This window comes from Heloderma suspectum, chromosome 8 (genome assembly GCF_057233095.1).
Source record: "Heloderma suspectum isolate Gila_16-S chromosome 8, 16-S_ref, whole genome shotgun sequence".
Lineage (NCBI taxonomy): Eukaryota > Metazoa > Chordata > Lepidosauria > Squamata > Helodermatidae > Heloderma > Heloderma suspectum.
This window is the reverse complement of record NC_139465.1, coordinates 2,302,706-2,320,733: the sequence shown is the minus strand read 5'-3', so window position 1 is coordinate 2,320,733 and position 18,028 is coordinate 2,302,706. Positions and strand designations below refer to the sequence as shown.

The window sequence follows — 18,028 nt, the reverse complement described above, 5'->3', positions numbered from 1 at the left end:
AGCCGCCCGAGCGCACATCGCGGGCCCGGCCGGGGCGGGGGAGCGAGGCCAGCGCGCCGGAGCAGCGGCGGCAGCAGCCCCGAGCGCCGAGGAGCGCGGCTGGCCCTGGCCCTGGCCCTGGCCCGGGGGAGGGGACTTCGGGCGGGCGGCGGGGCGGGCTGGCACGCAGTCCGGAGCGGCCCCCAGCTCAGGCCCTCTGCTATGGCCACTGGCATCAGCACCCAACGCACGGTGGGGCAGTGGGCGAGTTGGCTTCGGAGCTTGGCCCCGGGACCTTTTTCTTTTTCTCTCCAAAGCTGGGTTTCAGCCCTGGGACTTCGAGGAGGAGGGTGCCTCTGAGCATCTGCAGAGTGCCAGAGCTGAAGATGCAATCAGCATGCCCTGGAAATCAATGGGAGAGTCTCTACGAATGGGAACGGAGGTGCAGGGTGGATTGACAGTTATGTGGGAGCAGCTACAGAATAGAGGGGGGGAAGGGGAGCAAGGGAGAAGACTGGTTACCTTCACACTCTGCTTTTGGGTTCCTGGAGGCCTCACTGTGGACTAGAAGGATGACAATTCTCTGATCCAGGATGGCGATTCTTACATTTTACTGGAGAGGTCTATATGGCTAAGAATGGATCCTCAACGTCAGTGAAGGCTGGTGGCTCCAATGTCAGTAGGGCAGTGAGTTGGCTCTGCACCTTGGAGAGCTCCTTTCGAGTTTTAGTTATTTAGTTATTAGATTTATTAGCCGCCTATCTGGACAGCTACCTGGCCACTCTAGCCAGCGTTCAATTTATTAATCAACTGAACAAAACAACATTGCCCTAAAAAACCCTAACGCACCCCAAATGCCCACCTGAACAGCCAGGTTTTCAAAGCCCAGCGGGAGCTCATCAAAGAGGGGGCATGGTGGCAGTCACTAGGGAGGGAATTCCACAGAGTGGGAGCCACCACAGAAAAGACCGTCTCCCTAGTCCTCACCAGCCTAACTGTCCTGGCTGATGGGACAGAGAGAAGGCCTTCCAAGGCTGATCTCATTGAGCGGCATCCCTGATGTTGTTGGAGGCACTCCTCAAGATAGACTGGGCCGGAACCATATAGGGTTTTAAAGATCAATGCCAACACTTTGAACTGGGCCCAGAAAATAACTGGTAACCAGTGCAACTCCTTCAGCACTGGAGTGATGTGGTCTCGCCGACAGCTGCCTTTAATCAGGCGGGCCACCACGTTCTGCACCAGCTGCAACTTCCGAACCATCTTCAAGGGTAACCCCACATAGAGTGCATTACAGTAGTCTAGGCGAGAGAAGACCAGGGCATGAACTACTGATGGGAGCAGATGGGTAGGGAGGCAGGGGCACAGCCGCCATATCAGATGGAGTTGGTACAGTGCCGCCCAGCTCACGGCTGACACCTGAGCCTCCATGGACAGCTGGGAGCCTAAAATGACCCTCAGCTGCAGACCTGGTCCTGCAGGGGCAGCCACACCCCATTCAACACCAGGTCAACATCCCCCAACCTCTCCTTGTCTCCCACCAACAGTACTTCAGTTTTGTCAGGGTTCAGTTTCAGCTTAGTCCTTTCCATCCAACCACTCACTGACTCCAGATACTTGGACAGGGTTTCTACAGCCAACCTTGGTGAGGATTTAAATGAGAGGTAGAGTTACATGTCATCCGCATATTGTTGACACCGCACCCCAAACCTCCTGATAGTCCCCAGCGGCTTCACATAGATGTTAAATATCATCAGGGAGAGGATGGAACCCTGTGGCACCCTGCAAGTGAGCAGCCAAGGATCTGAAGTCTCCTCCCCCAGAGCTACCCTCTGGTACCTGCCAGAGAGGATGGAACAGAACCGCCAACCACCATAATACGGTACTCCTATGCCCAACCCCTCCAGGGAGTCCAGGAGGATACCATGGTTGATGGTATCAAAAGCCACTGAGAGATCGAGGAGAACAAGGAAGGAGCATTTTGCCCCTAACCAGGGCCCTCCCTATATCATCCACCAAGGCCATTTCTGTCCCATGCCTAGGCCTGAAGCCCGATTGAAATGGATCCAGATAATCGGCTCCTTCCAAGTGTGCCTGCAACTGCAACACCACCACCCGCTCAATTGCTTTGCCCAAAAACGGCAGATTCAGGGAGGGGCAAAAGTTGTTCAAGTCTTGGGGATCCAAGGAGGGCTTCTTTAACAGTGGTCTTATCACTGCCTCCTTGACAGCTGATGTCATCACTCCCTCCTCAGAGTGATGGAGGCATTAACCACTGCCTTGATCCCCCTTCCTAAGCCTCTCCCTGCAGCTCATAATGAGCCAAGATGGGCAAGGATCGAGTAAGCAGGTGGTCGGCCTTAAGATGAAAGTACCTTGTTCACTTCCTCAGAAGGAAGAAGCTGGAACTGATCCCACACAACTGGTCTGCCACTGGCCACACCTCATTCACTAACCGTATTCACAGTGCACAGAATAGCACTCCTGATCTGGTCAATTTTAGCCACAAAGTGCTTTGCAAACTCATCACAGGAGGCCTTAGAATGCTCCATTGGTTCCAGAACAACTGGATTGACCAGGTTCTGGACCACTTGGAACAGCCTCCTGGGACAGCCCTCTGTGGATGTGATAGAGGCAGCATAAAAAACGAGTTCTGACTTGTTCTGACTGAAACTCAGAGCGAATTCACCACCTCACTGACATGGGAAGCACCAGCCTCCCCTGCTCGAGGTTCAGAAGCAGGAGGAGGCAAGGTCAGGACAGGCATGTCACCCTCCTGCCCTGCCTGTGAGCATCCGGCAGGCCACTGGGGGCTTGGGGGGGATGCAGGGCAGGGCCAAGATATTTCGCTGCCTAAGGCAGCGCAGCAGATGACCCCCCTACCCCCTACCTGACACACTGGTCAGAGGCCTCCCCAACCATATGAAGATGCAGAGTACCCCTGAGCATGCACAGAACTGGCTTGAAAGGGATGCTTGAGTTTAGATCAGTACACAGTGCAAACAATCCGCACACTCAGGGCACTGGCCTCCTCCCCCCATGGGGCTGCCTTCCCCAACCTGGTGCCCTCCGGATGCAGGTCTTGGAGTGCAATGCCAGAATCCCCCAGCCAGCATGGGAGCTGTGATCCAACACATCTGGAGAGCACCAGGTTAAGGAAGGCAGCCATGGGGCAAAGGCATGGGCTCCCAACCCCAAAGAGCTGATGTGGGTCCAGAAATAAATATTTGCACTAAGACACAATGTGTCCATTGGATTTATGCATGCTTTGCCCCCTAGACGCGCACGCGTGCACACACACACCCCTACCTTATTTTTCCTGCATTTAGCCTTGAGGAATGATTTGTGTACCCTGATCCTGTCCACACTGTGGGGGCTCAGGAGGCATGGCTAGGGTGTTCCTCACTTGTCCTAATGGTAGAGCCAGCCTCGGTAGGAAATAGGATGCTGAAGAGGCTAGATAAACCCACTGTGGTCTGATCCAACAGGGCTCCTTGTGTTCTTACGGCACCCTGAGGAATCTTGAGGCTCCTAGGCCAGATGGTGTGACTTCCAGCGGCATTGTAGGCTCGAAGGCCAGCTCTCTGCATTTTTAACATCCACAACCAGCCAGCTCCCACCCAGCTCCGCACCCCCAGGGAACCGAGCTGCAGGTGCATTTGGCTCTTTGCTGGAGAAGCTTCCCTGCAGCCGTGCTCCTCCTGTCCCATGGCCCCGGTGGGGGTAGGGGGTGAGCTGGCATCTCTCTGCCAGCTGAGCTGTACAGGCCTTTTACTCCAGTCTCTCACTGCCAAGTCTCTCTCTCACAGTCGCCCCAACGACAGCTTCTAAAAGCAGAGCGAGGCACAGCTCCAAGTGGAAGGGCCCAGAAAAGTGACGCCAACCAGAGGAAGCGCTAGGGATGCCTTGCAGGAGCCACTTTCCAAGGGATGCCACAGCAAGGCTTCTGCAAAGTGAGATCAAAGCAGAAAGTACCACAAGACTAGATGCTGCTCTCCTCACCACCACCACCCTGGAAGCCTCGTAGGCTAGCAGCTAGTTTGGGGCAAGAGGACTCAGCGGAGAATCGATGGGCCAAAGGCAATGCTTAATATCCTAAGCCAGGGACACAGAGGCCCGAGGCTGCCTGGAAGTTCACCTCTAGCTAAAAGCCTTGAGATCCATCATGGAATGAAAGCAGAATATACATGAAGAGCGCAATCCTATGCATGCGTAGACAGAAAAACGTCCTACAACTCCCAGCATTCCCCAACTAGCTGGAATGCTGGGACCTGTAGGACGTTTTTCTGTCTAAATGTGCATAGGATTGCACCCTGAACAGCTAAATGAGGTAACTGTTGATTACTTATAGGGGAATTGCACTCTGCACGTGGTCACACAGGCCTGGTACTGTTAACCCTTGCTGTGTGAAACACAGCAAGGGTTAACAAGCTGTGTCCTTATCCCCTGGTGGGGAGGCACTCTGACTGACTCCAGCTTGCTTGCTTGCTTAATAAGCAAAAGGACAGTCTCGGCAGATGTTCCTTGCTTAGGGTGAAGACAGTAGCTGCATCTCTCCAATCACACAGGGCTTCAAAGTGGCCCTTGCAGTACACAAGGAACCCCCAAAGACAGAGCCATCACAGCTGGAGAGAACGCGAAAAGTGATGGAGCCCCCTTTGTGGGCCAGGGGTGCCCAGCTGGCCAGAGAGCTAATGAAGGGAGCTATTAGTCTGGGCTACCAAGCTGCTTTGTTTGAGGACAGGGCTGGGCAATTAACCCAAAGCCATCAGGGTCAAAGCTGAACATGAGGTCATTATTTCAGCCTTGGAGATAAAAGGGTAACAAACCTATAGAGCTCTATAGGCAAAGTTCGGGAGGCTTGTAATTGGACCCAGGGGGTTGGAGATGGCTTGGGAAACATATGGCCTCCTGATATTTCTCTACAGGTCATATAGCCCCACTGAGCCCATAGCCCAACACTGGCCCCACTGCCTCTCCTCGCCATCTACATCTCTAGCCATCCCGATTCCCTGCTTGGGCGCCTTCTGCAGCTAGGGCCAACATCCACGCCCACCCCCACCCTCCGTGACCACACAGAGAGCAGCAGATGCAGAGGCAAACTCCATTTTAGTTCTGCAGTCATGATGGTGCTATTATTTATGTAAGTTTGAAATGCAAACCGCACATGGTCAGAGCATTTTGTTTTTAATCAGGGTTGGCAAACAGTTTTGTTGTTCTAAGATATCAGGAATGTAGAAGCAGTTTTAAAGCATGGAATGGTGGTTGCAGGGGGGTAAAGAGAAATGTTAGCTGCGTACTTCACAACAGAAGCAATACCCACGGCCATCTAAAGCCCCCACCCCACCCCACGGGCCTCATCAGCCCATTAAGTCTAGGGTCTAAGATCATCTAGCTGCACCTCTTCCTGACTTCTTGCAGCTTTGTTGGCCTCATCTGCCTGTGTTTGTGGTAGATACGGAAACAAATGGCAAGAAAATTTATAATCAAGGTCTACCCTTGTCTCAGCAGGTAAACCTGCTTTGTCTAGGCAAGCTCTGTGGAAGGGCCCCCTCTCCTTCAGGAACCCCCTGCATGCTTAGAGCTTCAATAGTTCCACCAAAGATGGTGCGGAGACCAGGCCCCGTGGGACCCAACCTGCCCATGCAGCCCCGTTGATGCCACTGGGTGTGCTTGCTGCTGCCCCCATCACCAACTGCTCTCTGGGTGGCTATGGGGGGGGGGGCTGAGCCCCCAGGTCCATCCCTAGCCGCACCAATGCCAGCAACTGGTATTCAGGGGCATGCTGCCATTGACTAGCAGCCTAATCCTCTTCCAGGAATGTGTCTAAGCCCCTTTTAAAGCCATCTAAAATGGTGGCCATCACTGCATCTGTGGAAGTGAATGCCACAGTTTAACTGTGCGAAGCAGCCCTTCCTTTTCTCTGCCCCGCATCTCCCACCGCTCAGCTTCATGGGATCATAGAATCATGGAATAGTAGGGTTGGAAGGGGCCTACAAGGCCATTGAGTCCACCCCCCCCCCTCAATGCAGGAATCCAAGTCAGAGTATCCCTGACAGATGGCTGTCCAGCCTCGTCTTGAATGCCTCCAGTGCGGGAGAGCCCACCACCTCCCTAGGGAATGGGTTCCATTGTCGTATGGCTTTGACAGGATGTTTCTCCTGATGTTCAGCCAGAATCTGGCTTCCTGAAACTTGAGCCCATGATTCTGTGTCCTGCGCTATGGGATGATTGAGAAGAGATCCTGGCCTTCCTCTCTGTGACAACCTTTCAATTACTTGAAGAGCACTATCATCTCTCCTCAGTCTTCTCGTCTCAAGGCTAAACATGCCCAGTTCTTTCAGTCTCCCTTCATAGGGCTTTGTTTCCAGTCCCCTGATCGTCTTTGTTGCCCTCCTCTGAACCCTCTCCAGTTTGTCTCCATTCTTCTTAAAATGTGGTGCCCAGAACTGGACACAGTACTCAGGATGAGGCCTAACCAGTGCTGAGTAGAGGGGAACTAGTACTTCCCGGGATTTGGAAGCTATGCTTCTATTAATGCAGCCCAAAAGAGCATTTGCCTTTTTTGCAGCCACATCACATTGCTGATCATATTCAGCTTGTGATCGACAACAATTCCAAGATCCTTCTCGCTTGTAGTGTTGTTGAGCCACGTATCCCCCATCTTGTAACTGTGCATTTGGTTTCTTTTTCCTAGGTGCAGAACTTGGCATTTCTCCCTATTAAAGGTCATTCTGTTGTTTTCTGCCCAGCGCTCCAGTCTATCCAGATCACTTTGAATTTTGTTTCTGTCTTCCAAAGTATTAGCTATCCCGCCCAATTTTGTGTCATCTGCAAATCTGATCAGCATTCCCTGCACCTCCTCCTCCAAGTCATTAATAACAATGTTGAAGAGCACTGGGCCCAGGACTGAGCCCTGCGGTACCCCACTCGTTACCTCTCCCCAGTTTGAGAAGGTCCCATTGACAAGCAGTCTTTGAGTCCGATTCTGTAGCCAACTGTGGATCCACCGGACCGTTGTTTCATCTAGCCCACTTTGAGCTAGTTTGCTCATCAGGAGATCATGGGGCACTTTGTCAAAAGCTTTGCTGAAGTTGAGGTATATGATGTCTACAGCATTCCCACGGTCCACAAGGGAGGTTACTTGATCAAAAAATGAGATCAGATTTGTCTGGCAGGATTTGTTCTTGACAAATCCATGTTGGCTTTGAGTCATCACTGCATTGTTGTCAAGGTGCTTCCAGATGGATTGCTTGATCATCTGCTCCAGAATTTTCCCAAGGATTGATGTCAGACTGACTGGTCTGTAGTTCCAAGGTTCCTCCTTCTTACCCTTTTTGAAGATAGGGACAACGTTAGCCCTCCTCCAGTCATCTGGCACTTCCCCCGTCCTCCATGATTGCTCAAAGAGAATAAGACAGCGGTTCTGAGAGTTCTTCTGCCAGTTCCTTTATTACTCTCGGGTGCAGTTCATCTGGCCCTGGAGATTTGAACTCATTCAAAGGAATTAGGTGTTCCTTGACCATATGCCTATCGATCTCAAGCTGCAATCCTGCCCCTTCAGCCTGGACTTGGCCTTTGCCAGGGGGGTCATAGACCCTCTTTTGGGAGAAGACTGAGCCAAAGTAGGAATTGAGCACCTCTGCCTTTCCTTTGTCATCTGTTATCGTTTTGCCATCCTAATTTAATAGCTGAACCACCATTTCTTTCCTCTGCCTTTTACTATGCACGTAGCTGAAGAAAGCCTTTTTGTTGTTTTTAGCATCCCTCGCTAACCTCAGCTCGTTCTCAGCTTTAGCCTTCCTGACGCCATCCCTGCAATTCTGTGCTACCTGCCTGTACTCTTCCTTTGTTGCTTGGCCTTCTTTCCACTTCCTATGTGTCCTTTTTTGTTTCCAGGTCATCCCTAAGCTTTTTGTGAAGCCACACTGGCTTCTTCTGTTGTCTTCCACCTTTTCTTCTTGTTGGAATGGTTTGTGATTGTGCCTTGAGAATTTCCTTTATTAAAAGCTCCCCCCCACCTTGGACTCCTTTTCTCGTTAGCGTCGCTTGCCGTGGGCCCTGACTGATCAACAGTAACACTTACTGTTACCGGGATGATGCCCAGTTCTAGTGTTATGATGAGTCTCCATCCTCTCCACCCCATGCACCGTTCTGTACACCCCTGTCACGTCCCCTGCACGCGTCCCAAACGCGGCCACCTTTCCTCAGAGGGGAGGAGCACCAGAAGCTGGACCATTCGGGTCGCCCTTTCTGCATCTTCTCCAGCTGTACCGAACTCCCTTGTAAAGGTGCAGACTATCACCCAGCTTACAGCCGCGGAGGCAGGACAAGGAATAAGCCCAAAGTTTTGTCGTCGCCGTCCTTAACTTGCCGTGTCGGCCAGACCCCCCGCCCCGGCATCGCTGGCGCAGCGCGGCCGGCCTGTCCGCGCTCGCTCGGCGAAGGGCCGGGCCGGGCCCCGCGGAGCGCGGCGGGCTTCCCCGCAGGGCAGGGGCGCAGGGCTGCAGCCTGGCAGCCGCCTGCCGGCCTGGTCTCCGCTCTCCGCCCTGCGACGTGGCCGTCGATGCGCGCTTCGGCGGCGGCCGCCGGTGTTTCGCGCGCAGCCCGCCCGGTGCTCCGTTACGTCGGGCGCCGCGCGCGGGCGGGGCGGCGACGAGCGCAGCGAAGCAACCACGGGGTGACGGGGCCGCGGGCGGATGGGTGAGAACCCCCCGGTTGCTAGGGCTGGGGCTCGTTGCCAGGGGCGGGCCCGGCGGAGCCGCGCCTCTCGCGAGATTTGGTCGGCGGTTGCTAGGCGACGCGGCAGCTCCGGGCCTGGGCTGCTGAAGGGGCGCTTCAGCCGGCGCCATGGTGAGGGGCGCGGGGAGACGCGGGCAGCGGAGGGCGGCTCGCCCGGGGGCCCCGCCTGCCAGGAGCCCCCGCCTGCCCCCCCCTCCATCCCAGCTGGGACTGGGCGCGCTCAGAAGGAGTGCACTCTGCACGTGCTCGCCGGCACTCTCTCCTGCATTCTCCGCCTGCACGTGCCGGGCCTGAGCCCTGCTAAGCCTCCATGCCTGCTTTCCTCACCACCGCCGCCCCCCAGCCCCCTTCGCGAGCTACCGCTGCCCTGCCTTCCCCACCGCCAGGCAACCCTGGTTCTGCCGGGGCTCCTGCCGGCCAGGGCCCTCAACCTGGCCGCGCTCAGAGGGAGGGCACTCCGCGCGGGCTCAGGGGCACTCTTTCCTCTCTTCCTCTTCTCGTCTCGCACGTGCCAGGCGTGAGCCCTGCCGAGCCCCCGTGCCCTGCGTGTTCCTCCCCCGCCCCCTGCCCCACGCTGCGGGCGCCCTGCTTTCCGGCCCCTGCCCTACGCGGAGCTGTGTCGGGGGCAATGGAAGCTGACAGCCGGAAAGAACTTGCTGCTGCTGCTGGGGGACGGCCACGGCAGGGGGGAAGGCACCAGGGCCTCCGCTAAAGCGGGAGACGTCCTGGAAGGTGGCTCCGCAGCCTCCTTCCTTCCCACTCCTTGCACACTGCGGGTGTTTTTTCCTTCTCTCCGCCCCCCCCCCAGGCGCCCAAAAAGAAAGGCGAAAAGAAAGCTGCTGGCGGCAAGAAGGGCAAGGGTGCGAAAGGGCCAGCAGTGGTGGATGCCTTTCCCCCGGAGGGCATGACCAAAGAGCAGGTGAGCAGGGGTGGGGTGGGGTGGGGGTGCTTTGCCGGGGCAACTGAGAGGGTGGATTCCTGAAAGCAGCAGGGTGGAAGGAAGGTTTAACCAGGATTATGTAGGAAGATCGATCCTGCAAGAGATCCATTATCCCTCCAGGTCTCCTGGTGCTTTTTAAAGATGGCTCTTATCCTGGGCTTGTGGGGGCTGATTTGTGGGGTGGTTTGGCATTCGCTGATTGTCTCTGAACTTCCTGACTGAGAAGGGCTAGGAGCAAGACCAGTAGGGACCATGCAGGCCCTGAGTGGGTTTTCATGGCCTCTCTTCCCTATCTCTGGGACACTTCTGGTATCCCACTGCACCAGAGAGACAGAAGTATAGGAGGCCAGTGTTGGGAGAAACCCAGGATTGGGTCCATGTCCTATCTGCCCTTCTGCTTTCCATAGAGGAACAGAGCTCAGCACTTCTACAAGGTAGCTAAACATGCAATTCCATCTTACAGTTTAGGAAGTGTTTATGTGTGAGAATATTGCAAAGGTGCTATGTGTTCTTCTAAATACATCCCTGGAACATTCTTCTAAAAATGGTAAGCTGATTTTTCCATTTCCATAAAGCACCAGCCTTTGTGTTGCCAGCCCTCTGGACAGAGTTTACACATTCACATCCCATATCAACCTGCCCGCGCATTAAGATAATCGAGGGAGGCCTTCTCTGTAATCCTTCCATAAGAGAATCCACAGAAGTGCGGGCCTTCTCTGTAGTACCATCCCAACTCTGGAATGCCCGCCCACGGGAGATCCACCTGGTGCCAAGGTCGTATTGTTTGTGGTGCTATGTTAAAACCTTTTTATTTGCAGAGGCGCTTTAAAACAAGCTTTCAGATTTTTTTTTTCACATTTCTTAGAATCGACTTTTGCTGGGGCATGCCATCTGGAGGACACCAGTTTGGGGGAGATTGTGCTGTATTGTATTGTTTGTAGGTCATGTTACATACATCGCCCCAAAATACTTTTGGGGATGAAGATGCGGTTTCTAAATGTTTCAAATAAATAACTTCCCTGTTTCTTCTGAAATGTAAGTGTTGCACCCATTTTGGTGGCAGACGTTCACTGGAAAGGCCTTGCCACGGCTAACTTGACAAAGAGCCTCAGGGTTCTGCATGTCAAAAAACCACAGTGCCAGCGGTGGCAACGGTGGGTTCCCTGTCCGCCCACTCAGCTCCAGCCTTGCCATCCACTGACCCTCTTTTTGGTCCTGCAGCTGGAGGAGCACATTGGGCGTATTCGGGAGGAGCTGGACCGTGAGCGGGAAGAACGCAACTACTTCCAGCTGGAGCGGGACAAGATCCACACCTTCTGGGAGATCACTCGGCGGCAGCTGGATGAGAAGAAGGCAGAGCTTCGCAACAAGGACCGCGAGATGGAGGAGGCTGAAGAGCGTCACCAAGTAGAGATCAAGGTGAGACTCTGTGGGCTTGGTTGACTCCTTTCCTCCCACCCTGGCTCCCGCCTTCACTGGAATAGCAGAGTCAACTTCAGCCCGGTGGCTTCTGCCAAGCCTCTGCTGAGGAGGGTGTTCTGCTGATGGAGACCAATCTCTGGTCTCCCTTTGTCTCAGGTTTACAAACAGAAAGTGAAGCATCTGCTCTATGAGCACCAGAACAACATCACAGAGCTGAAGGCGGAGGGGACGGTCGCTATGAAGCTGGCCCAGAAGGATCACCGATCCCAGGAAATGGAGCTGCGGAAGGACATGCGCACTCTGAAGGTGGAGCTGAAAGAGCAGGAGCTTGCCAATGAGATGGTTGTGAAGAACCTTCGGCTGGTATGTCTGAAATGATGCCAGCCCAGCTGCTGTGCGGGGCCCAGGCTGGTGGGGCAGGGGCACCCCAAACCTTCGCTGTCCCTCCAGAGCAGACCTCTGCCTTGGCTCTGCTTCTGAGCTTGGGAGGGGCAGCCTTTTGCATTTGCAAGATCCTCCACTAACCAGCCTTGTCCTCTTGGCAGAAACAACAAGAAGATACGACACGTCTGCGCAATGACTTTGAGAGGCAAGTGAGAGGTCAGTGCTGGGATTTGCCACCAAGAGCTCAAGTCAGGAGAGCCATCTCCACACCCAGACACCTCCCTCTTGCTTCCAGGCTCAGCAGGCCCCAGTCTCTCTTCTTCCTTAGGTGCCCTTCATGCACAAATCCAGTGATGTGGGAGGTGGGCCCCTGTGGCACAATCCCACAAGTCTCAGAAGCATGAATATTTGTAAGTACGGTGAGGCTCATCTCCTGGGTCTCTTCCATGCTGCTGTGTGTGTGAAGGTGGCCTTAGTTATTGGGGGTTTGAGTATCAGCTTGGTAGGCAGCAGAGGCTTGCATAGCGCCCACTTTGCATAGCAACTCATGTTCTGAATGTCTAGCATTCATTCAAAGGAATAGCCCAGGAGCTCATTTGAATTGCTGCATGCAGCGTAAGGAAGAACATGATAACAGTTGTAAGCTGCTTATCAAATTAAAGATGCTGTAGGAATGATAAATATAGTCATAGAAATTTGCTAGCTACAGAAGCACAATTTGCCAGTCTGCCTTATAAAAATAAATTTCTATCCTGCCTTTCTAGTGCCTATGCATTACACAGGGTGGCTTAAAATTTAAAATAACAAAACAACCCATTCATTTACAATATAATAAAAATATAAGAAAGACAGAGACTGCACTTAAAACACTGTCTTTAAATAAAAGATCGGCACTTAGAAAGGCAAAAGCCTGCTGGAATGACAGTGTCTTCAACAACTGGCAAAAGACAGCCAGAAAGGGAACTGCCTGAGCTTCACAGGGCATGATGTGTTCCACAGTGCTGGTACAGCCACTGAGAAGACCTTGTCTCTGTTTTTGCAGGGAGCTTTGTAAAATGCCAGGCTGCCCCAGTCCATCCTCCAATTCTGGCAGAGTTCTTTCTGTGTAGGTGGTCTGAGTATCTTCCGTGCTTTTCGGCAAAGCTGGCATTTCCCTGTCAGGCAGTCTTGGTTAGCCCTCTGTCCATGGTGCCAGTGGACACCGTGCCCCATCTCCTCTTCCCCACAGCCTAGAGCAACAGGCCACAGGTAGCGGCGTCCTTAGCTTTATTGCCTGCTTGCCTAGCAGAGCGCTCAGTCCACCCTGGGTGTTGCTCCCCCAGAGATCGAGGCCAAATACGAAAAGAAGATGCGTGTGTTGAGAGACGAGCTCGACCTGCGCAGGAAGACTGAAATCCACGAGATCGAGGAGAGGAAGAACGGGCAGATCAACACACTGATGAAGAACCACGAGAAGGCCTTCAGCGACATCAAGAACTACTACAATGACGTCACTCTAAACAACTTGGCACTCATCAACACTCTCAAGGTAAAAGGCACGCAGCTCCCGGCATCCTCCCCCAATGAGGTTGCTGCTGTGATCACGCAGCGGATGGCTGGAGGGAGGGAGGGCAGGTTTGTTTTTGCTTTGGTTGATGAATGTAGTGCTGTGGCTTAAGAGCTGCTACTGGGTTGCACTTCGCGCTCTGCCTGTGGAGACATTTTGTGTTCTGGAATCCCCTCCTTGTGCTTCCCAACTCCCTTGTCGTAACAGGAGGCCGTGTAGCCCTCTCTGTGGAAGTAGACCTTTCTGCTTTTTTGCAAGCCCTGTTGTTGTCTCTTGCATGTCATGCTAAACATGTTGGAAATAGGATCCATTGACTTTACTGGGCCGGCCAAATGACTAGGAGTGCAGTTGGGAGGATCTGGACAGTTACTTACTTTTGCCTGGGGTGGGGGGAGTCCCATGGGAGGTTTGAGGAAACCTGTTCCAGAGAGATGACCATGTTGGGTGGGACAGGGCCTGGTGCCTGGTTTTGAGGACCTGAGACACCCTTTCTGCCCTGGAACACAGGAGCAGATGGAGGAGATGAAGAAGAAGGAGGACCACCTTGAGAAGGAGATGGCTGAAGTAATGCTGCAGAACAAAAGGTTGACGGAGCCACTACAGCGAGCCCGGGATGAGGTGGCTGAGCTGCAGAAGAAACTGGCCCACTACGAGAAGGACAAGGCAATGCTGGCGGTAGGTCCCAGTGCTCAGCACTCACTAGGATCTCCACTTTGCTGCTTCCGCTTTGTGACCTAGGCAGCACGTGCTCCGCTTTGTGACCTGGGCAGCACGTGCTGGGTGGCTCGTTAGCTGCCTTGCTGTGGACAGCATTGGGCCGGCCTTGGCATGGGCCGGCTCCCTCTCATACCACGTAATGTCACTTTGACGGTAAACTGCCACAGTCATAACTTGCACTTCACGTTGCCTGCTGCACTGATGCACAGGCGTTACGCGCCTGCCAGTCTAGCCAGTGCCTGGCACCTCAGCCTTGGTGTTGATTGGCCTTTTAAAACAATGGCTGAGGTCCTGGGATTTTTTGGACTGCCACCAGTTTATCATTCTGCACAACCAGAGGTCTCTTTTCATTTATTTATGTACTGTATTTATATAGCAGCCCCCTAACACACGCTACCTTGGTGGCTCAAAAACAGCATTAAAATGCAGCATAAAACAATTAAAACCCAAACACACTGAAAACACAGATTTTAATCACAAAGGGCCAGACTGAAAGCCATAAATTATTTCACAGATCTCAATAATTCAGTAGATCTTCATTTGGCATCCCAAAGACCATAAAGATGGTGGACTGCAGTTAGAGAACCTCTGAATTAAGGGTTTTATCAAGGCTGCACTTGTGTGTATTTATGGGATGGGGATTTGAAGTGATGCTCAGGGCCTTGGGGAGCAGAGGAACTTGCCGTAGTACAGCCTTCCCCAACCTGGTGCCCTCCACCTGTGTTGGACTGCGTTTCCCAGCCAGCATGGTCATTGGCTGGGAATGATGGGAATTGCAGTCCCGTGCATCTGGAGGGCTCCAGGCTTCTGCAGTACCTTCCTGCTCACACAAACACTGCTCTCTGCCTCAGGAACTGCCCTCCTTTTCACGCCTCCCCTCCCCTCCACAGAGTGCGAGAGCCCGCCTGAAAGTCACCGAGAAGGAACGGAAGGATCTCCAGTGGGAGCACGAGGTGCTGCAGCAAAGGTTCAGCAAGGTGAAGACGAGGAGTCCATACTTTTACCAATACTTACAGCAGCCTGCTGCCCTCTAGATGTTCTAGACTTCAGTGCCAAGCATTCCTGACAATTGACCGTGCTGGTTTGGGCTGATGGGAGTTGAAGTCCAAAACACCTGGAGGGCACCAGGCTGGAAAAGTGACCTATGCTGTGACGGATTTCAGCATCGGAGAAGGTGGGGCAGGAAATTTGGGTTTGGTGTGTTGTGTTCTGAGACATGGGGACAGGGAAATGCCAGGCACGGCCCATTTTCTGCAGACATCCAGTGGAGCCTCATCTGCGGGCCCACGACAGTGCTGGGCCCCCAGATGGCCCCTGGGGAGAGAGAGGGAGAGGAAAGCTTGACCTGGGACCGTCCAGGGTGCAGCAGCTTTGGGCATCCCTTTCGTCTCCGACTTTTGCTCTGCACATGTCTGCAGTTGTGCAGGAAGGATTGAAAATAAGGCTGGTGAGAGTGACCAGGCCCCAGAAACCTGAGGGTGTTTTCCTCTGGGGTTGCTGGAGAAGCCGGGCTTTGTGCCTGACTGAGCGACAAGGAGAGCGTCCCCCACTGGGCTGCTCCACAGCTGCAGCCGCTACGATGACCTCGTGGAAGTGAGGACTGCCATGCTGGAGAGATTCCCCTCTTCTCGTTCATCGCCCAGCCGGGGCCCAGCCTTGGAGCAGTGCTCTCCTTGACCCTCGGCTTGGTGGCTGTCTCTGCCCAGGTGCAGGAAGAGCGAGATGAGCTGTACGAGAAATTCACCAAAGCCATTAACGAGGTGCAGCAGAAAACCGGCTTCAAGAACTTGTTGCTGGAGCGGAAGCTGCTGGGTCTCTCCAGCCTCCTGGAGAAGAAGGAGGTGCAGCTCAACGAGGTGCTCGCTGCCTCCAACCTCGACCCCAGCGCCCTCACCGTGGTCACCCGCAAGCTGGAGGTATTGTGCCCGAGCCCCAGTGGAATCCTTTCTGAAATGCCTTTTTGTAGTGGCCTTCAGTTTGAAGACGCACAGGGCAAACCCAGCCAGGCTGGTCCCTTTCTTGCTGCCGTGGTGAAGCGGCACGTGTCCCCCTCTGTGAGAAGTGAAGTGGCCAAGGGCCCTGTCCCTGTGCTGCCAAGGCTGAGTTCCCTGCTGTGCTGCCCCATCTCCTGTGGAGGGCGAGCGAGAGCTCCTGCCTGCCTTCTGTGCCTGAGGCCACCTGGGGCTGCCAACCCCTTCTAACTCCACAAGGGCCTGGGGGCCAGTAGCTGCGCAGCGGGTCTCCATCGCTATCCTGCCCCCTTCCGCTCCATGGGGTTTCTGCCACTGCTGATTTCCCTGCTGCCCCCTTCGTTTGCTAAGCTGCCATCTCCCGCTAACTGCCCTGGCCTGGAGTAGCGCTACTTGCGCTTCCAAAACATGCCCCTGGCAGGCCAGGGGAGCAGGGCTAGCAGAGTCTTCCAGGACACCTCCCCCCGACACACAGGCGCACACAGTCCAGCACTCCTCCTCCCCACCGTGCCAGTCCTTGGGTTCAAGCACAGCCACCAAGGGCCAAACGAGGGTAGTTTACGCACTGCCGGGACCCCAGCGGCCTCCTCCCCCCTTGGGCTTCCTCTCCTGCCCAGTCAGTGGCGTTCCTGACGGGATGGAAATCAGCGTCTCCAGTGGCTCGAGCCGCCTGGGAATGGCGGTGAGCCACCTATGCGTTCCAAGCACTGGTGGCGCCAGTAACTGGAGATGCAGCACAGCGGATGCTGCCCAGAGGCCGGCACCTCACCCCACCAGCTGTTCTGCACGTTCCTGCGCTCAACTGCTGCTTGTGCGGGAGGCTCAGCCCCCGGGAACGTCCAGCACGTCACTTTGTGCCGCGGGCGGCCTCGGATCCCGGACCAAGCGGCAAAAATGACCTCGTAGCAGACACAGCATCGTCTCCTGTTCGGGGTGGGCGGGCCAGCAGAGCCCGGGTGGGCTTTGGGAAGCCTTGACTGAGGCACAAGGAACGAGCGGGGTCGGATGCAGGAATCCTCCTTGGAAGGAGGGAGGGAGGAGAGCCAGCACGGGCTTACAATCCCCGGTGGGCTACTTTCTTTCCGCACTGTATTATTAACCACGGGTGGTCTGCCTTCACAGGATGTGCTTGATTCCAAAAACAACGCCATCAAGGACCTGCAGTACGAACTGGCCAGAGTGTGCAAGGTGAGAGCTGTCCCTGAGAGGAACCCCTGTATGTGTGTGCTGGAGCAGAGGGAGACAAGCTGGCCTCTTCAGTCTTGGCCAGGGAAGGAAAGGTTCCCCAGCTCCCACACTCAGGACACTTGGGGGTCCGTAACTGTTTCTTCAAAGTCCTTTGTGCTCTCGGCAATCACGACGTCCTGCGGCACAGAGTTCCGCAGGTTAACGACATGCAGGAGTACTTCTTCCGGCCTTTCTGCAACCCATTTCCTAGGCCAAGAGGAGCAATGCATTTTACACCATCCACCCTCCGCCTCACAGACGTGAATCCCGGCATCTTGTCCACCGTCAGACGCATTGTACAAGCTGAAGAGCCCCAGCTCTTTTGAGCGTTAGCTCTCTGAGGTGGTCCGGCCTGCAGCCAGGCGCATTGCCCTTTCCTGCTCTCTTGCCTCCTGAGGCGAGATGGACAGAGCAGCCACCGAACTGGGCAGCCTGTTACATGTGGCAGCGGTGCGGTCCGGGCACTCGGTCCCTCCCCTCGACCCGCGCCTGCAGCCTCGCATTCTCTCCCTCCCGCTGCAGGCACACAACGACTTGCTGCGGACGTACGAGGCCAAGCTGACCGCCTTCGGGATCCCCTTGGACAATTTGGGCTTCACGCCTCTGGAGACCTCCGTGCTCGGCCACACGCTGGGCCAAGGGCCGGCGGGATTTGTCTCCACCCCCACGTAGCAGAGCCTGGCCTCGTCCTTTGGAACAGCCGCTGCCCTTGCCTCGCGTTTGGCCCGCCTCGCGCTCCTGCTCTGGCTGTGGGGCAGAGGAGGGGAGGAAGCAGCCCCCAGGAAGGGATCGGGGCTGGCCCAGTGCTCTTTCGCATTAAACTGGCCCTGCAGTGGGCTCTTCCTACCCGGTCTCTGCCAAGTCCCCCTTTTCTTTCCCCCCTCCTTCAAGGATGAGCGCGGGGACTCTGAGAACCCACCCTCTCCGCTCCTGAGCCCCGGACCTCTGTAGCACCTTCACAGGAGCGGCAACAGCGCTCCCCGCCTGTGCTGTCCACAGAAGCACCATCCCGGGGAACACTCCCAAAGCTGGGCCACGCACAGGTGTGATCAGGGCCCAGACTCAATCCCTGGCACCCCCCGTTCGAAGCAGGAGACTCCC

The 18,028-nt window shown here is 54.9% G+C and overlaps 1 protein-coding gene across 3 annotated transcripts; it reads left to right on the top strand.

Moving 5' to 3' along the window:
- Window positions 1–8,774: 8,774 nt before the first annotated feature.
- DRC4 (dynein regulatory complex subunit 4) lies at window positions 8,775–17,780 on the top strand. Of its 3 annotated transcripts, none has more exons than XM_084812632.1 (11): window positions 8,775–8,832; window positions 9,530–9,640; window positions 10,883–11,080; window positions 11,240–11,446; window positions 11,629–11,683; window positions 12,790–12,995; window positions 13,521–13,688; window positions 14,621–14,707; window positions 15,437–15,646; window positions 16,823–16,888; window positions 17,450–17,780. In XM_084812632.1, the coding sequence occupies exons 1-11, from the start codon at window positions 8,830–8,832 to the stop codon at window positions 17,597–17,599; spliced, it is 1,461 nt and encodes a 486-aa protein (XP_084668758.1). In that variant the 5' UTR covers window positions 8,775–8,829; the 3' UTR covers window positions 17,600–17,780. The 3 variants fall into 3 exon arrangements, with proteins under 3 accessions (XP_084668758.1, XP_084668759.1, XP_084668757.1); XM_084812633.1 differs by having other exon boundaries at window positions 17,139–17,778; XM_084812631.1 differs by lacking the exon at window positions 17,450–17,780 and having other exon boundaries at window positions 16,823–17,252.
- The last annotated feature ends 248 nt before the right edge of the window (window positions 17,781–18,028 follow it).

Excerpts from the sequence above, each read along its gene's own strand:
- DRC4 (XM_084812631.1), top strand. Across the intron at positions 12,996-13,520 it reads CACTCATCAACACTCTCAAG|GAGCAGATGGAGGAGATGAA; the intron begins GTAAAAGGCACG and ends CCTGGAACACAG. Across the intron at positions 15,647-16,822 it reads TGGTCACCCGCAAGCTGGAG|GATGTGCTTGATTCCAAAAA; the intron begins GTATTGTGCCCG and ends CTGCCTTCACAG.